At 42.2% G+C, this 14,596-nt stretch overlaps 2 protein-coding genes across 6 annotated transcripts in view; one reads left to right on the top strand and one right to left on the bottom strand.

Annotated features, from left to right (window-relative positions):
- Positions 1–349: 349 nt before the first annotated feature.
- Positions 350–1,445, bottom strand: LOC106551295 (testis-specific serine/threonine-protein kinase 6-like). Its single transcript, XM_014069374.2, has one exon. The coding sequence runs from the start codon at positions 1,422–1,424 to the stop codon at positions 591–593; it is 834 nt and encodes a 277-aa protein (XP_013924849.1). The 5' UTR covers positions 1,425–1,445; the 3' UTR covers positions 350–590.
- Positions 1,446–6,530: 5,085 nt separating this feature from the next.
- NABP1 (nucleic acid binding protein 1) overlaps positions 6,531–14,596 on the top strand; it is a 32,077-nt gene continuing 24,011 nt past the window's right edge. Inside the window, exons 1-5 of one of the 5 annotated variants that reach the window (XM_087707734.1) lie at positions 6,532–7,267; positions 7,862–8,000; positions 13,149–13,220; positions 13,564–13,665; positions 13,860–14,062. In XM_087707734.1, the coding sequence (XP_087563860.1) occupies positions 7,183–7,267; positions 7,862–8,000; positions 13,149–13,220; positions 13,564–13,663 (396 nt within the window). In that variant the 5' untranslated portion in view covers positions 6,532–7,182 and the 3' untranslated portion in view covers positions 13,664–13,665; positions 13,860–14,062. Of the gene's footprint in view, positions 7,268–7,861; positions 8,001–13,148; positions 13,221–13,563; positions 13,666–13,859; positions 14,063–14,596 lie in introns of those variants that run through there. The other 4 variants (XR_015695759.1, XM_087707740.1, XM_014069405.2 and 1 more) reach the window with 4 other exon arrangements.

Below are 14,596 nucleotides of genomic sequence, written 5' to 3'. Positions count from 1 at the left end.
TTGATTCTATCACTCTGTTTATGCAGCCTATAACTGTGTTGGCTTTCTGGCAGCTGCTGCACACTGCTGGCTCATATTTAAATGGCTGTCCACTAGGACTCCAAGATCCCTCTCACAGTTACTACTACAATAGTACAATTACTACTACCACCGTTACTATGTATGGGTAGAATAATTTGCCTGGGCAACACTTTTCCTTTTATCCCACAAAACACATTCCCCAAACTTGAGTTAGGCATAGGAAACTTGCTCTCCATTTCAGAAACCATGAAAGAAATACAGACAAATACAGAATGAGAGCTAATGTATAAAAGAGAGTTTAAAAGAACTCACTGCATCCAATCAGGAATACATTAGTTAGGAAGTAAGTCCCTTTAATTTCAGAGGAACCTATATTTGAATTGGTTTTTTTCCCCCCTCTAAAGCAATTTGCCCTCTTACTTCCCCTAGTCAATATCCCAGAAATCTTTTTCCACAGTGACGTAGTTTCCATTTTTTTTTCCTCCCCATGATTCCTCTTGAAACAGTTGCCTGCAGTAGATAAAACTGGCTGCATCACGCAATTGGCAAGGTAGGGAAGGACTCCCAATTTAAGCTTCCCCTTTCAGCCAGCTGTTCTTGGATACGAGTCCCACGCCGGGTCGGGATTCCGGAGTGAATTGGAGCAGCTGCCTAATAAGAGCCTTGCAGGGCTCAGACAGACAAGGCAGATCTTCAGGGAACATGACTCCTTTCTTCTGGCGGCAGGGCATGCTGTGAATGTGCGTGTCATCAAATGGCATGCAGCCAGTAATCATCACATAGAGCATTACGCCCAAGCTCCATATATCGTACTTCTTTGGATCGTAGGGGATACCCATCAGCACTTCTGGGGACGCGTACGCAGCTGATCCACAGTAGGTAGTACTCAGCTCAGGGTATCCACGCGATTCCTTGCCAAAACCAAAGTCGGTCAATTTTGCTCGCCGGCCGTCTGAAGTAAGCAACACATTCTCACACTTCAGATCCCGGTGCACCAAATGCCTGTCGTGGAGGTAGCGCACGGCACCCACAACTTGGGCAAAGATGTCTCGCGCTTCAGGGGCGCAGGGTAATTTCCCTGCTTGTTGTACCATTTGTAGCAAGTCTGTGGACGCAGCTTCCATCACGATGTAGAGAGTCCCGTTGCAAACTTCAATGAATTCATACACTCTTACAATGTGTGGGTGCCGGATCCCTCGCAGAATGGAGAGTTCCCGCGGTAGAAACTTTTCCACGAAATCCCGGGGCGCTCGACGTCGGTCCACCATTTTGATTGCTAGCGGCCCTTTGTATTTGGCCGAGGTGGCCACTCTTACCTTGGAATAGCTTCCTTCTCCCAAGGTTTGGCCCAGCTTGTAACCCAGGTCACTCAAAAGTTTGTCTCCTTTGGAAGCCCTTGACATGATGACCTGGCTAGGCTGTAAGTCTTTAATTTTCTTTGTGGGGACTCAGTGCTTTAACCCATTGTGATTGGGATCTCTAGACTTTTACTCCCCATATGCCCTTTGAGGCTTGGGCCTTCGAAGTCATCACTACTCAAAACATGTATTATGAAGTGCAAGGGGTGTCATGGGTTATGTCTGCAAAGCATAATCAGAGGTGTCAATTGGTCCCTTTAGTCCAGAGAAGTTCATTTGAGATAAGACTCAGGAAATCCCAGAAGAGGATTCGGTTATTACCACTCTAGTTCTTTTCTGTAATATATTTGTTTTCTGTGTGGAGTTATCATGTCTTGTTTTTAAGAATAGCACTTTCTCTACTAAAATATTACAGCTCACAGTTTGATTATCTGTGCTGGATTTTTGTAGTCTTTGAAGTTTTGTTACTCTTTTCTCATCTCTTATGAGTTTACCATTTTTTTAAGAAATTAATTCTACAGTAAACTTTCTTTTTTTTAAAAAAAAATCCCCAATGGTTTAAATCAGGGGTAGTCAACCTTTTTATACCTACTGCCCACTTTTGTATCTCTGTTAGTAGTAAAATTTTCTAACCGCCCACCGGTAATGGTGATTTATAAAGTAGGGAAGTAACTTTACTTTATAAAATTTATAAAGCAGAGTTACAGCAAACCTCTACCGCCCACTATGGAAGCTGGAACGCCCGCTAGTGGGCGGTATGGACCAGGTTGACTACCACTGGTTTAAATGATCAAAATGTGCCAAGTAATCAAGATGAGAATTTCAAACTTCTTGATGTGGAACCCAATTGTTCTATTCTATTAAAAAAAAATGTCCCAGAACCCCTGATCAAGAGGCAAAGCTTTAGTGGTAGAAGATTGGTGATGTCTGGGGGGGGGGGGGATCCTTTATTATGGAATCCAATCAAATCCTTGCAGATCACTGTGGAATAGAGTTTGAAAAGTTGACCAAAACAGTTTTAAATGTCTGAGTTTTAGAAATGTATCAACTTCTCTGTGGGAGCGCCTTCCCTGTGGAATGAGCTGCCCCCGGAGCTTTGTATAATCCCCGACCTCCGGTCCTTCCGACGCGCCCTAAAAAGTTGGCTTTTGCAGCAAGCCAGCCTGGCCTGAACAAAACAAAATAAATTATTAATTTTAATCGAATTTCTTTTAAAAATGTTATTGTTAACCTTAATTGGGTTTGTTTTTTTGGATATTCTATTTAATTTTTTTTTAACTTTTGTAATATGTTTTTTTAATGTTGTACACCGCCCTGAGTCCTTGGGAGAAGGACGGCATATAAATCCAATAAACCGAAACCGAAACTTGAAAGGAAGAAAAATGACCTGAAAAATCCTTCATGCTTAATATATATTAGCACCAATATTCTAATATAGATGATAAAAAACAGGTGAGTTAAAAAAATGTCAGTTAAAATAATAGCCTTGATTAAGAAAGCTTACAATATCTCTTCAAGGAGTTTCAAGGTCAAACTAGTTAAATAAAAGTAGAAGTCTCATTTGGGTAGAATAGAACCTTTATTCAGTCTTTTGACCATATCAAAATATAAAACTAATACAAACATACAAGTGGATACAAAGAAAACAATAGGACATGTACATTGTGAGTCATCACCCTACATTACATCCAATCTGACCCTGACCTTTATACATAATTTCAATTTATGTCACTTATAAAAAAAATATATACAGCTAAAGAGAGGCAACTATTTACAACTTTTATAGACTTCAGTGTAGCATTTGATTCAATAAACGGAATTTATCTGGAAGAAACTTATGGACCTAATCACAAATCTCATATTCCTCTCTTCAATCAAGACAATGTACTCAAAAACTCATGCCTAAAGGTATACAGTTAGAAATGTCATTTAAATGGAAAAGTGCCAGTCCAGGTGTAGATGTTGCACACACCTTAGAAAGAAGCAACCTAGAACTGAGGAGAAATTTCCTGACAGTTAGAACAATTAATCAGTGGCACAGCTTCCCTCCAGAGGTTGGAGGTTTTTAAGAAGAGATTGGACAATCATTTGTCTGAAATGGTTTAGAGTCTCATGCTTGACCAAGGGATTGGACTAGATGATCTCCAAGGTTCCTTCCAACTCTGTTACTCTGTTAGTAAATGGAGGATTCTTTTAATTGAATACTTCAATTAGTTCTTTAGTGTGGAACAAGGATATGGCCATATAACTCTGTCTCAAAATACGAATCAGTTGGAAATCAAATAAGCATTAAACACATTACAGCTGATGTTTGTTTCACATAAAATTATGAATTATAATTAAAACAGATAGAAAAATCCTGTTTTTTCCAAGAAGAAAATAATTGTTCCTCTAAACAATGTTTTTTCTAGGAATATTCCTATAACTATTATGAGTTGAATTTTGGCTGCATTCATACACAATATCCATTGTTAATTTATATGATTTTAGCCTAGCAGTTTGAGCAAACTGCTAGGCTAAAGGTGTGGTTTACTCATCAAAACAAGATTAAACAAACCATGATCTGGAATTATATATGAAGATTTTTAAAAATTGAAAACGTATGTATTCAGACATCACTGAATTAGTGAATCATACCCATGTAATTAAGATAAAATAAAAAATAGGACTGCATTGTCACTTTTATCCTTATACATAAATTAAATGGATGTCAATCAATCATTCTTTCATTCAATCATTCATTTCGATATAGGCTCAATCTCATAACTCATGTTTTAAAAACATAGTTTTGATGCCAACTTGTATCATGTGGCATTGTACAGGTAGTCCTTGACTTACAACGGTTCATTTAGTCACTGGTCAAAGTTACAACGGCACTGAAGAAAGTGACTTATGACCATTTTTCACACTTACAACCACTTGGCAACAATTTACAACGGTTGCCGTGTCCTGTAATCATGTGATAATTTTATGCGACCTTCTGACAAGCAAAGTCAATGGGGAAGCCAGATTCACTTAACAACTGGGTTACTAACTTAAGAGCTGCAGTGATTCATTTAACAATTGTGGCAAGAAAGGTTGCAAATTGGGGAAACATTGCTGTCTTGCTTAGTAACAGAAATTTTGGACTCAATTGAGGTCATAAGATGACCACTAACTGTAATCTAATCCTGGCCAGTCTCTAAACCAGTGTTTCTCAACCTTGGCAACTTGAAGATGTCCGGACTTCAACTCCCAGAATTCCCCAGCCAGCGAATGCAAATGCTGGCTGGGGAATTCTGGGAGTTGAAGTCCAGACATCTTCAAGTTGCCAAGGTTGAGAAACACTGCTCTAAACTGACCTCAGACCGAACAAAGGAATTTCTGCCTTTTGGCCTTGATCTTATAGCAAATACCTACTGAAGGAATATCTGTTTTTTTATCACTTCCAAGCTGTCGGTTTTGGATGTGACAATCCTAGAATTAGGTAGTGATATTTTTTTTTACAGTATTCCTGGATGCAATTCATCCTGCTGGGGCAAAATAAATCATACAAAATAAAGAGGTCACCGTATTTCCATCAATTCAAGCTTCATTCGTGTTGTACTTCTTGAAATCTAAATCATTTTGTTTTAAAGAAATGGGAAACCTACCCAAATTGTATGAACCATACAGAAGATTAGCAAGATAGGTGTTTGTTCTGTCAGGATTAACTATGGAATTCTCTATTCAGTTCTGTAGAAAAAAAAATGGCATTCAGTCCAATTCGGCTTTATCAGGGAAGTGGTATCTATATACAACAATGCCTTCTTGGTAAACTAGGTAAGGTTTTTCTGGACTGGTTTTCTGGACTGGTTTTTCTGATATCCAAGCATTATATACATGCTCAAGATTGCATGCAGGTAATGAGAAGCGATGGAGGGATAGGGAATCACAGGAAATGCAAGCACTGTTTGGTTTTGGATAAATTCTATGAAATTATAGGAGATACTTCACTTTAACCATCCTTAAGTCTTTTATAAGTTACACATTCAATAAACTCTGGTACCCTCAACTGTAATTTAACTAGGTATTAAGCCTGGAGAAATGTTATTTTATGAGGCACTTAATAAATGGAATAATTATATGCTTGACTGTACACCACATACGCATTTTTCCCCCCAAGTAGGGATCCGCTGACCTAAATTGTAGACTATTTAGCTACAGCTACCGAGAAACAAGCCCATCCATCAGGTCGGGAATCATTGATCTGGAATATAACGCCTGGGTTGGCTTTCAAATATTCTTTTTTCCACCTGAAAAAAGTGCAGTTTTCAAGCCTTAAGCCAATTACAGCCCCCTTTTAAGACTGTCGGTTATTATCTCCAGCGTTCAAGGTTTCCCAGACACGGAACGCATGGATTTGGCTGCTTTCAAACGTTATCTAAGCCAGTGTTTCTCAACCTTGGCAACTTGAAGATGTCCGGACTTCAACTCCCAGAATTCCCCAGCCAGCAAATGCTGGCTGGGGAATTCTGGGAGTTGAAGTCCGGACATCTTCAAGTTGCCAAGGTTGAAAAACACTGCTCTACACGGCAAACGCGGGGTAATCCTAGCGCGGACAGATTGGCCGGCACCCTCCTTTCCAAAAGGGGGAAGTCAATGAAGGAATCGGCGGGCACGTGAAAAGCCAGAGACCGCCATTCCAGGAAGCTCCCGATGAGAGCGGAGCATTGTCCTCGGGTGAAGCAAAGCTCCCGCTCTCCCCGTGAAAGGAGCCGAAGGAAAAGAAGGCGCGGACGGCGGCGAGCCGGAGTAAATATTCTAGGTCAGAGGACAAAAGAATCTCCTCCGACCAATCGGCTCCTTTCACGAGGCACTTTGTCACATTCAGTTCCATTCCGCGTCCCCCCGGACGGTACCATTTCGCTTGGGTGGGCCCCGTCCTGGTTTTTTTTTTAATTTATATCTCCAGCGCCGGTTGGTTACAAAGCGGATAACATACGACGCGAGGTTGATAAGACTCCTCAGCCGTCCGTTCGCCCGGCAGTCGGTGTCTTCCTTCTCTGTTTCCCTCGTACCGCCCTTCGCACTCTTTTCTCCCTTCCCCTCGCGAAGAGCAAATGGATCGGTCCGCTCGACTATAAAAGCGCGATGCGGCACATGCTTGCCTTCCATAGAGGGGGAGCGTTTGCGAAAGGAGCTGGGGTGCTGGGAGTGAAGTTACTGCACTTACTTTCCCTGGGCTTGGTGTGCTCACTAGGAGGGGTGGGTGGGTGAACAAGGCGCAGCAAAGCACCTTTAAGTGGTTGTAAAATAACAAGGAACAAGAGAAAGCGGCCCCCGCTTTCTTTTCTCCCTCGTTTTCCGGGGGAGCGAAGAGCGCTGTAAGAAGCAGGGTGGAGAGGAGAAGGCTGGACTGGTTTTTCCCTTCCACCGGCAGGGGCGGAAATCGCAGTTGAAGCCGGCCAAACTCTCTGCCTGTTATAATCACAGAGCTCGGGCTTCTAAACCCAACCCGGCTTTAGATTTGTCTGCGATCAGGGGTTCCCTCTCTCCCCCCCCACCCCGATTAGGAGTTCAACCAGTTTGAGCGACAGGAAGGGGTTGCTGTGTGTGCGTGTGCCTTGTCTCTTCTTTTTAAAAAAAGCGCCTTCTCCCCTTGCCACCTCCAGCTGTACATATAATTGCTTTTTTTATATATTTTTTGAAAAGCTGGTCAAAATACCCATCCCGATCCCCGGCTGCCCTTTGCTACCCTGTGCTCCGCTGTTAAGGGATGGTTTGTCCTGCTCATTCTGTCCCCGCAACGCCCGTATCTTCCTCCTGAGCAAGTAGCCTGAGCATGGCAAACGAGACACACTTCTTCATAAAAGATATAAAGGCCGGACTGAAAAATCTAAATGTCGTCTTTATTGTACTGGAGATAGGTAAGTGGGTGTCCCTTGGAACCATCTCATTCATTGTTTCCTTCCCTCCATCTCTCCTCCCCGCCTCTCCTTCCTATCTTTCCTTCTTCCTCTTTCTAGCTCAGAAGCTGTGTGTGTGTGTGTGTGTGTGAGTTTGGGACACGTGGTCACTTTTCAGGGAAAAGGTTGGCAGTCCCATTGGTGGTGTGCTCCACCCTTTAAATATAGATTTTTTAAAAGATAAGACTTTTAGTTATCTTCTAATTTTTTTATTTTATTTCTGCCATCACTTCCTAAGCTTTTAAACTCCGTAATAACTTCCTAATCCTATTTAGGCAAAGTTAAAAAAAGTTCCCCTCGCACATAGGTGCTGGTCGTTCTCGATTCTAGGGGACGGTGCTCATCTCCATTTCAAAAAGCCGAAGATCATATTTACAGGAGAATAAATCATGGTGACAGCTTGTATTTATTGGGTCATTGTTCCTGTGTATGTCTCATTGGCTGCTTTCTCTCTCTCTCTCTCTCTCTCTCTCTCTCTCTCTGTCTCTCTCTGTCTCTCTCTGTCTCTCTGTCTCTGTCTCTGTCTCTTTTCTTTTTTTTGCTGTTTCCTGGCAGGACGTGTTACCAAAACCAAAGACGGGCACGAAGTCAGGGCGTGCAAAGTAGCTGACAAGACAGGAAGCATCACCATCTCTGTGTGGGATGAGCTTGGCAGCCTCATCCAGCCAGGTGATATTATTCGGTTGACCAAAGGGTACGTAATGCAAAATAAGGATGATGTCAGGCTGAGCTCAGTCTGGCTTGTTTGCTCTTGAAGCAGCTTGTCTGCTACTCGGAAGGCGGTGTTCCCTGAACATGGACTAGGTAAAACTGGCACGGAAGCAGCTGTGGCTGCCATCTCTTTTGGAAAAAGAGGGCAATGGGAAACGGGAATTCTTTTCTTGCAAGGCTGCTAGCAGTTAAAAGTTTGGGAACAGCTAACTGGTGGTGCTGTGTCTAAACCGAGTCTGCTACAATCAATATACTGTACACAGGAAGAACTGTTGGGCTGGTTCATCCCTTTGCCACCTCTAACCCACAAAATGCCTGTTGACTGACAATACTTCTTCAAGGTTGTTCCAATCCCCTAATGCTTGATCCTTTTAACAGGAGGACAGGCCTAGATTGACAAGCGGAAAGGGGGTCCCCATGCCACTTTGTTTCTTGGAAAAACACCTGTCCTCTCAGTGCTTATACTCCCCATGAACTAGACTGAGAGGTCGGCTCCCTTGGGATAAGCGGCAGGCACAGGAAGGGGATTCACTGTTTCCGCTAGTCTGCCATCCCTCTCTGTCACACATAGTGCTTTGTATATGATTGAAAGTGGCCCAGATATAAACAAAAGGGTTGGTGTATAGCAATGGAGCCTTTTTAAACCACACGTTGACTTCGGCTGACCTCTTAAAGCGCCCTTCGCCAACCTTATGACTTCCCAATTTTCCAACCAACGTGGCCACTGATTGAGTTGACTGCAGGTGGCGGCACTTTGATGGAATCGGTTGAGAAGGCGGGCTTAAGAAAACAGGTGACCTGCCCAGTTTTCTTGATTGTCTCTGAGCCCCTTTTTTTGTAGAAGTGAGTTGACTTAAGGGATTTCCTATAATGGAGAAACAAAAGCTATTCACTCCCCTTCTGTCCTTCCTCTTCAAGAGCCAAGTTGAACATTGCAGTGGTAGAACTTGGGAAATGCTCAAGACTTGTGAAATAAAGAGATATCCAGATAGCAGAACTTAACTTTATCTAAACTGGGGGAAAAAAAACAAAAAACAACCCACAGTCAAATCAGATTAGCATTTGCATGGGAGGCAGCTAGGAAATCATCGAGCCAGAAGCCCAAGGAATCATATTTATATTTATTTATCTTATGGGAAGAAAGCAAGTTTGGTATTGAAACAACTTTGGTATTGTTGCCAAGGAAACAAAGAGTCAAGCTTGATGTAAGGGAGATTTCACTTCTTTAAAAGACTTTCATAACTATGACCAGGAGGAGGGATCAGAACTGCTCTCTGCATTCATATCCTCTCTGGAGATAAGAGTAGTTTAGGTCAGGGGTCTCCAACCTTGGCAAGCCTTGCGGACTTCAAGTCCCAGAATTCCACAGCCAGCTATTTTTGACTTCCCTCATAACTGAAAACAGTTTTCTGCAGAGGCAGGGAGATAAGAAGGCATTTTGGTGGTGCTCAGCTTCATAGCTAACACTCTGAACACCTTTTACAACTTCCTGAGCTTTTTTTTTTTTTTAAAGACCATGACAATTCATTTTATTTGCATGACTTCCCAGTAAAGACCAACCCCTAGAAGCAACCTTTGGACAAAACACCCTACCCTGCTTGAGGGTAGTTCTCTGACACCCCCCACCCCACCCAAACACACACACTTGTAAATGGTGAATCTCACTGCTGTTTTTAAATTTACACCTCCTTTTTCAGTATCTGAGCTGGCCTAGAGTTTCTTACGGAGTTGGAAATTCAAGGCCTCCTCCCTCCACAATGTCTTCAGCAAAACGGGCCCTGTAAGGTGAAATTTCTCAGACTGATTTTTTATAAACAAGGGCAATTCTTTGGTGTCTTTACACGAAGGGTAAATGGCTCTGAATGCTTAGATATAGTACCCTCTTTTGAAGTAAGATAGAATAATGGATTGAGATCTGGTGTAATGTGATTTATAACATCTTTCCTGTTGCAGCTGGCTATTTCTGCCTCTTCGGTCAGAGAGTCTCTGTTATCAAGTATTACTGAGAAAGCGGGCTATTTTAAAATGGAGAGAGAGATAATTAATAATTAGTAATAAAGCATCTTAATTTATTATAGGTATTCTGCATTTTTTGCATCAGATTCAGTTCAAAAGAAGCTAATGTGTGTCAGGGATGGCCTTGTTGAATTATTTGCCAGTTAGTATGAAAAAAAAAGGATTTAAGCTATATTTCATCCCATTCCAGTTAGCTTGACCTTCAGTTACTTTTTTATAACTAATTGCTTGAACTTTCTTTACTTTTTTATGTTAGAAATTTAAAAAGCACACAACAACATACACTATATTGCCAAAAGTATTCGCTCACCCATCCAAATAATCAGAATCAGGTGTTCCAATCACTTCCATGGCCACAGATGTATAAAATCAAGTACCTAGGCATGCAGACTGTTTTTACAAACATTTGTGAAAGAATGGGTCACTCTCAGGAGCTCAGTAAATTCCAGCGTGGAATTGTGATAGGATGCCACCTGTGCAACAAATCCAGTTGTGAAATTTCCTCGCTCCTAAATATTCCACAGTCAACTGTCAGCTGTATTATAAGATCGTGGAAGTGTTTGGGAACGACAGCAACTCAGCCACGAAGTGGTAGGCCGTGTAAACCTGTCCAACAAGTGTGTGACCTCACAAATGCGCTTCTGGAAGAATGGACAAAAATTCCCATAAACGCACTCCCGAACCTTGTGGATAGCCTTCCCAGAAGAGTTGAAGCTGTTATAGCTGCAAAGGGAGGACCGACGTCATATTGAACCCTATGGATTAGGAATGGGATGTCACTTACAGTAAGTTCATATGCGAGGAAAGGCAGGTGAGCGAATACTTTTGGCAATATAGTGTATATCCTGGTCAAATTGCATCAGCTATGAATTTCCTGAGAAGAATTTATGGACACAATAGGACGATGATTCTTACATAATACTTGCAATGATGACATGTTTTGAGTAGAAGAAATGCTTTTAAAAAGTAGAAAATCAGTGATGTGTCAGTGAATAAATAACATCTGGTTGCTGGTAGCACCACTGTTCTGCAAAAGCATTTGGTCAGTTTTGCATGGTGGTTCTTGTGTAATTGGAGGAAAGGAAGTGGTTTTAAGGAATTGCTGATTGGTATTGTGTTGGCACCCTCCCATGCTCTGGATCCCCCCCCCCCAATCCAATTCAGCGCTCAGCTCTGTTATTAAGACTTGCCCTGGCTGCTCATTCCATTAGAATGGTCTTAATACATTTAAACTGATTTGTCTTCAGATCTTTTTGTCTATCAAGTTTATAATGTCCTGCTCAAGAGATAAGACAATCCTTTCCAGTACAACTGGCCTTATAATCCTGCAACTGCAATGAAATGGAATAACCTTACATCCACATTTAGCATACCTTGGACAGAAGCATGCAATATATCCCAAATGAGGCTGGAACATATTCTTTGGCTTAAAAGACAGTCATGGCTGCTTACTTGGGAACAATAATGACTTGCTTCTGTATCAATGGGCAACCAGATGGCTAACCTTTTGTCCTGTGCCGAAGGCACGCACATGCACCCATAATACAATGCTTATGTGACCTCCCCGTGTATGCCCCACCCTTGTGCATGCATGCACAACCCTGTGTGCCCTACCCTCTGCGCATTTGCGCACAACCCCTGCATACGTCCTGCATGCACTCCTCCCCGTACATCCATGCGCAAACCCGTGCATGCTCATGCAACCCCCCTACATCATACCCTACATATCTGCACATGACTCCTGCATGTGCACTCCATGCATGCATGCACATCTGCATGTACCCCTGCCACATGCATGGCCGAGACCTAAAAAACAGCTGGTGGGCAGATTGATTGATTGATTGATTGATTGATTTGGCTTGTATGCCGCCCTATTCCCGGAAGACTCAGGGTGGCTAACAATCAAAAGGGGAGGGGGTATAAAAAAATAGAAAACAGGAATTTAAAATACAACAACAGTCATAACCTCGGAGGGAGCTGGATAGTTCAACAGCCCCAGGCCTGCCGGAACAACCAGGTCTTTATTGCTTTGCGGAAGGGTGGTAAGGGTCCGGATCTCAACGGGGAGATCGTTCCAGAGGGCCGGAGCAGCCACAGAGAAGGCCCTCCCTCGGGGAGTCGCCAGCCGACATTGGCTGGCAGATGGAATTCGGAGGAGGCCTAGTCTGTGGGATCTAATAGGTCTTTGGGAGGTGACTGGCAGGAGGCGGTCTCTCAAGTACCCAGGTCATGCACGGTGGGGTTGAGCTGGGCCAACGGCTCGCGTGCCCACAGAGAGGGCTCTGCATGCCACAGGTTCACCATCATGGCTTTAGACTAACTTCTAAGTCCTTCATAGGGCAACGTGGCACAATACCATATCAGAGATGCTTTTTTACTTGCATTTTAGCAGAACTCATGCGTGACTCACAAAGAGATGGATAGCTTCTTTGAAAACTCAACACTTTGGCCATCTGTGGAAAAGTTTTAGAAGCAATATTAATTGTTTTTAAGGAGACCGTATCTTTTTCCTCTTTCTATCAGCCTCAGTGAAATCTTGCTAAAGAGTTATTTTGTTGAATTATGAGTCTCAAGGGCCATCCGGAGGCATAAAGTGGAATGCAAATTTCAGTTATTTAATTCTTCAACTTGATGAAATAAAGTTATCCAATGGGTTCTTAATTACAACCAAAGTATAGAAGTCAGCAATTAATGTAAGGCAAAGCCAAGTTTAATGTTTCAGTGCTTTAAGTGTATTTTTTTATTGTATTGACAATAAATGTGATGGCATTTGATGAATGATGACTTATGTTTTATCCTGATAAAACTTGTACTGTCACCACATTCTCTTCTAGCGTGTTTAATGGTTCAATCTGACTGGAGCTGGAAGGGACCTTGGAGGTGTTCTTGTCCAGCCCCCTGGTCAAGCAGAAGACCTTATACCATTTCAGACAGGTGGCTGTCCAAGCTTTTCTTAAAAAAAACTCCAGTGATGAAGAACCCACAACTTCAATGGCAAACTGTTCCACTGATTAATTGTCCTCATTGTTAGGAAGTTTCTACTTAATTTCAGGTTGCTTCTCTCCTTGTTTAATTTCCATCCACTCCATAATGTTGCTTGTGTTTCCTTGCTTAGGTATGCCTCTTTGTGGAAAGGATGCCTTACGCTTTATACTGGAAGAGGAGGTGACCTGCAAAAAATTGGGGAGTGAGTATCTCATTTTGCACATAATCTGTTCATTGTTTGAAACCTGATAGGCAAAATCCAGGCCTTAAAGGGAAAAAGTCTCTCTACCATTTACTACACTCTGTGGTGTTGATTCAACATTATTTGGTTTTATTCTGGCTGAAAGTGGGATGGGGGGGATTATAGTGCTTGGTAACTTCAATAGCTAAGAAATGGCATCTTGATCAGTCTTTTCCATCCTGCATAATTTATGTCTTTTGAATATTAGTTGTAAGCAGGTAAGTTTAGCCATTTGTTAGGTTAAGACATTGTCACTTTCAAGGACTTGCAGCACGAAAATCTGAAGTCCTCTATTTATTCACAGGCCAGGTACGGTAGAGGCAGCCGCAATGCGAGCTTCCACATCCTACTCTGGTATTGCGCTCCAATCTGTCCTGGAGGAGCCAGCCTCTCTAGGGGTGTAAAGGTAAATTTCCCCCTCTATGTAGCAGAATCTTTTAGGTTCTAATTAAGGTCTCTGAGATCAACTGTGTCCTGAATCAGATAGTTGCCGTGTCTAGCATTTTTCAACTTTGTGTAGGCTATTCATTGAGACCGGTAATAAAACTTTAAAAGCAAAAAACTGGACCTGTTCAGATTTATTAATTTTTTTTACTTTAGGGGCTGGTTCATCTTGACATGAATGATGGTGGGAGCATTAGATGATCACCAAACGTTTAACCCTGTATTGAAGATGTACTGAAAATGTTTGTCTCTCCTTGCATTGTGTTAGATGCAATGGAAGAATTCTTGGCATTCAGCTCTCTGTTTTCTGTGAATTGGGCGAGCCTTGTATATTCAGTAAACGGCGATTAATGTGCTAGTGACCCCATTCAAACTTTTCAATAATTGGTCCATAATTCGTCTTCCAGTCATTCTGTCATAATCATGCATTGTGAACCAGGCCAGACTAGATAGGAATATTTAGGGGATAGTTCGAACAGTTGGAATGTTAAGTGGCCTCTTGTGTGATTATACTAAGTCTAATTTATGCAATGTGACCTCTGATTATTCACAGTACATTACCTTCCATTATATCTGCTTCCATTTTTTTTTTATTAAAGCAAAAAATCCACAGGGTGTCTGGATTTAGAGAAGATTAGTGTACATTTCTAAAAGAGATGATGGCTATCAGATTTTAGTTTGGGGAGGCTAAGTGAGATATAGTGCTTCACAGTGCTTTACAGCACTCTCTAAGCCAGTGTTTCTCAACCTTGGCAACTTGAAGATGTCCGGACTTCAACTCCCAGAATTCCGCAGCCAGCATTTGCTGGCTGGGGAATTCTGGGAGTTGAAGTCCAGACGTCTTCAAGTTGCCAAGGTTGAGAAACACTGCTCTAAGCAGTTTACAGAGTCAG

The sequence above is a fragment of the Thamnophis sirtalis genome, unplaced genomic scaffold, assembly GCF_051295495.1.
Source record: "Thamnophis sirtalis isolate CommonGarterSnake01/CBP01778 unplaced genomic scaffold, rThaSir2_p1.2 scaffold_1, whole genome shotgun sequence".
Classification (NCBI taxonomy): Eukaryota; Metazoa; Chordata; class Lepidosauria; order Squamata; family Natricidae; genus Thamnophis; species Thamnophis sirtalis.
The sequence above is the reverse complement of the archived record's forward strand: the minus strand, read 5'-3'. Positions and strand labels throughout refer to the sequence as shown.

What these genes read in the sequence shown, in the direction of transcription:
- LOC106551295 (XM_014069374.2), bottom strand. Translation starts at nt 1,424, where the DNA reads ATGTCAAGGGCTTCCAAAGGAGACAAACTTTTGAGTGACCTGGGTTAC.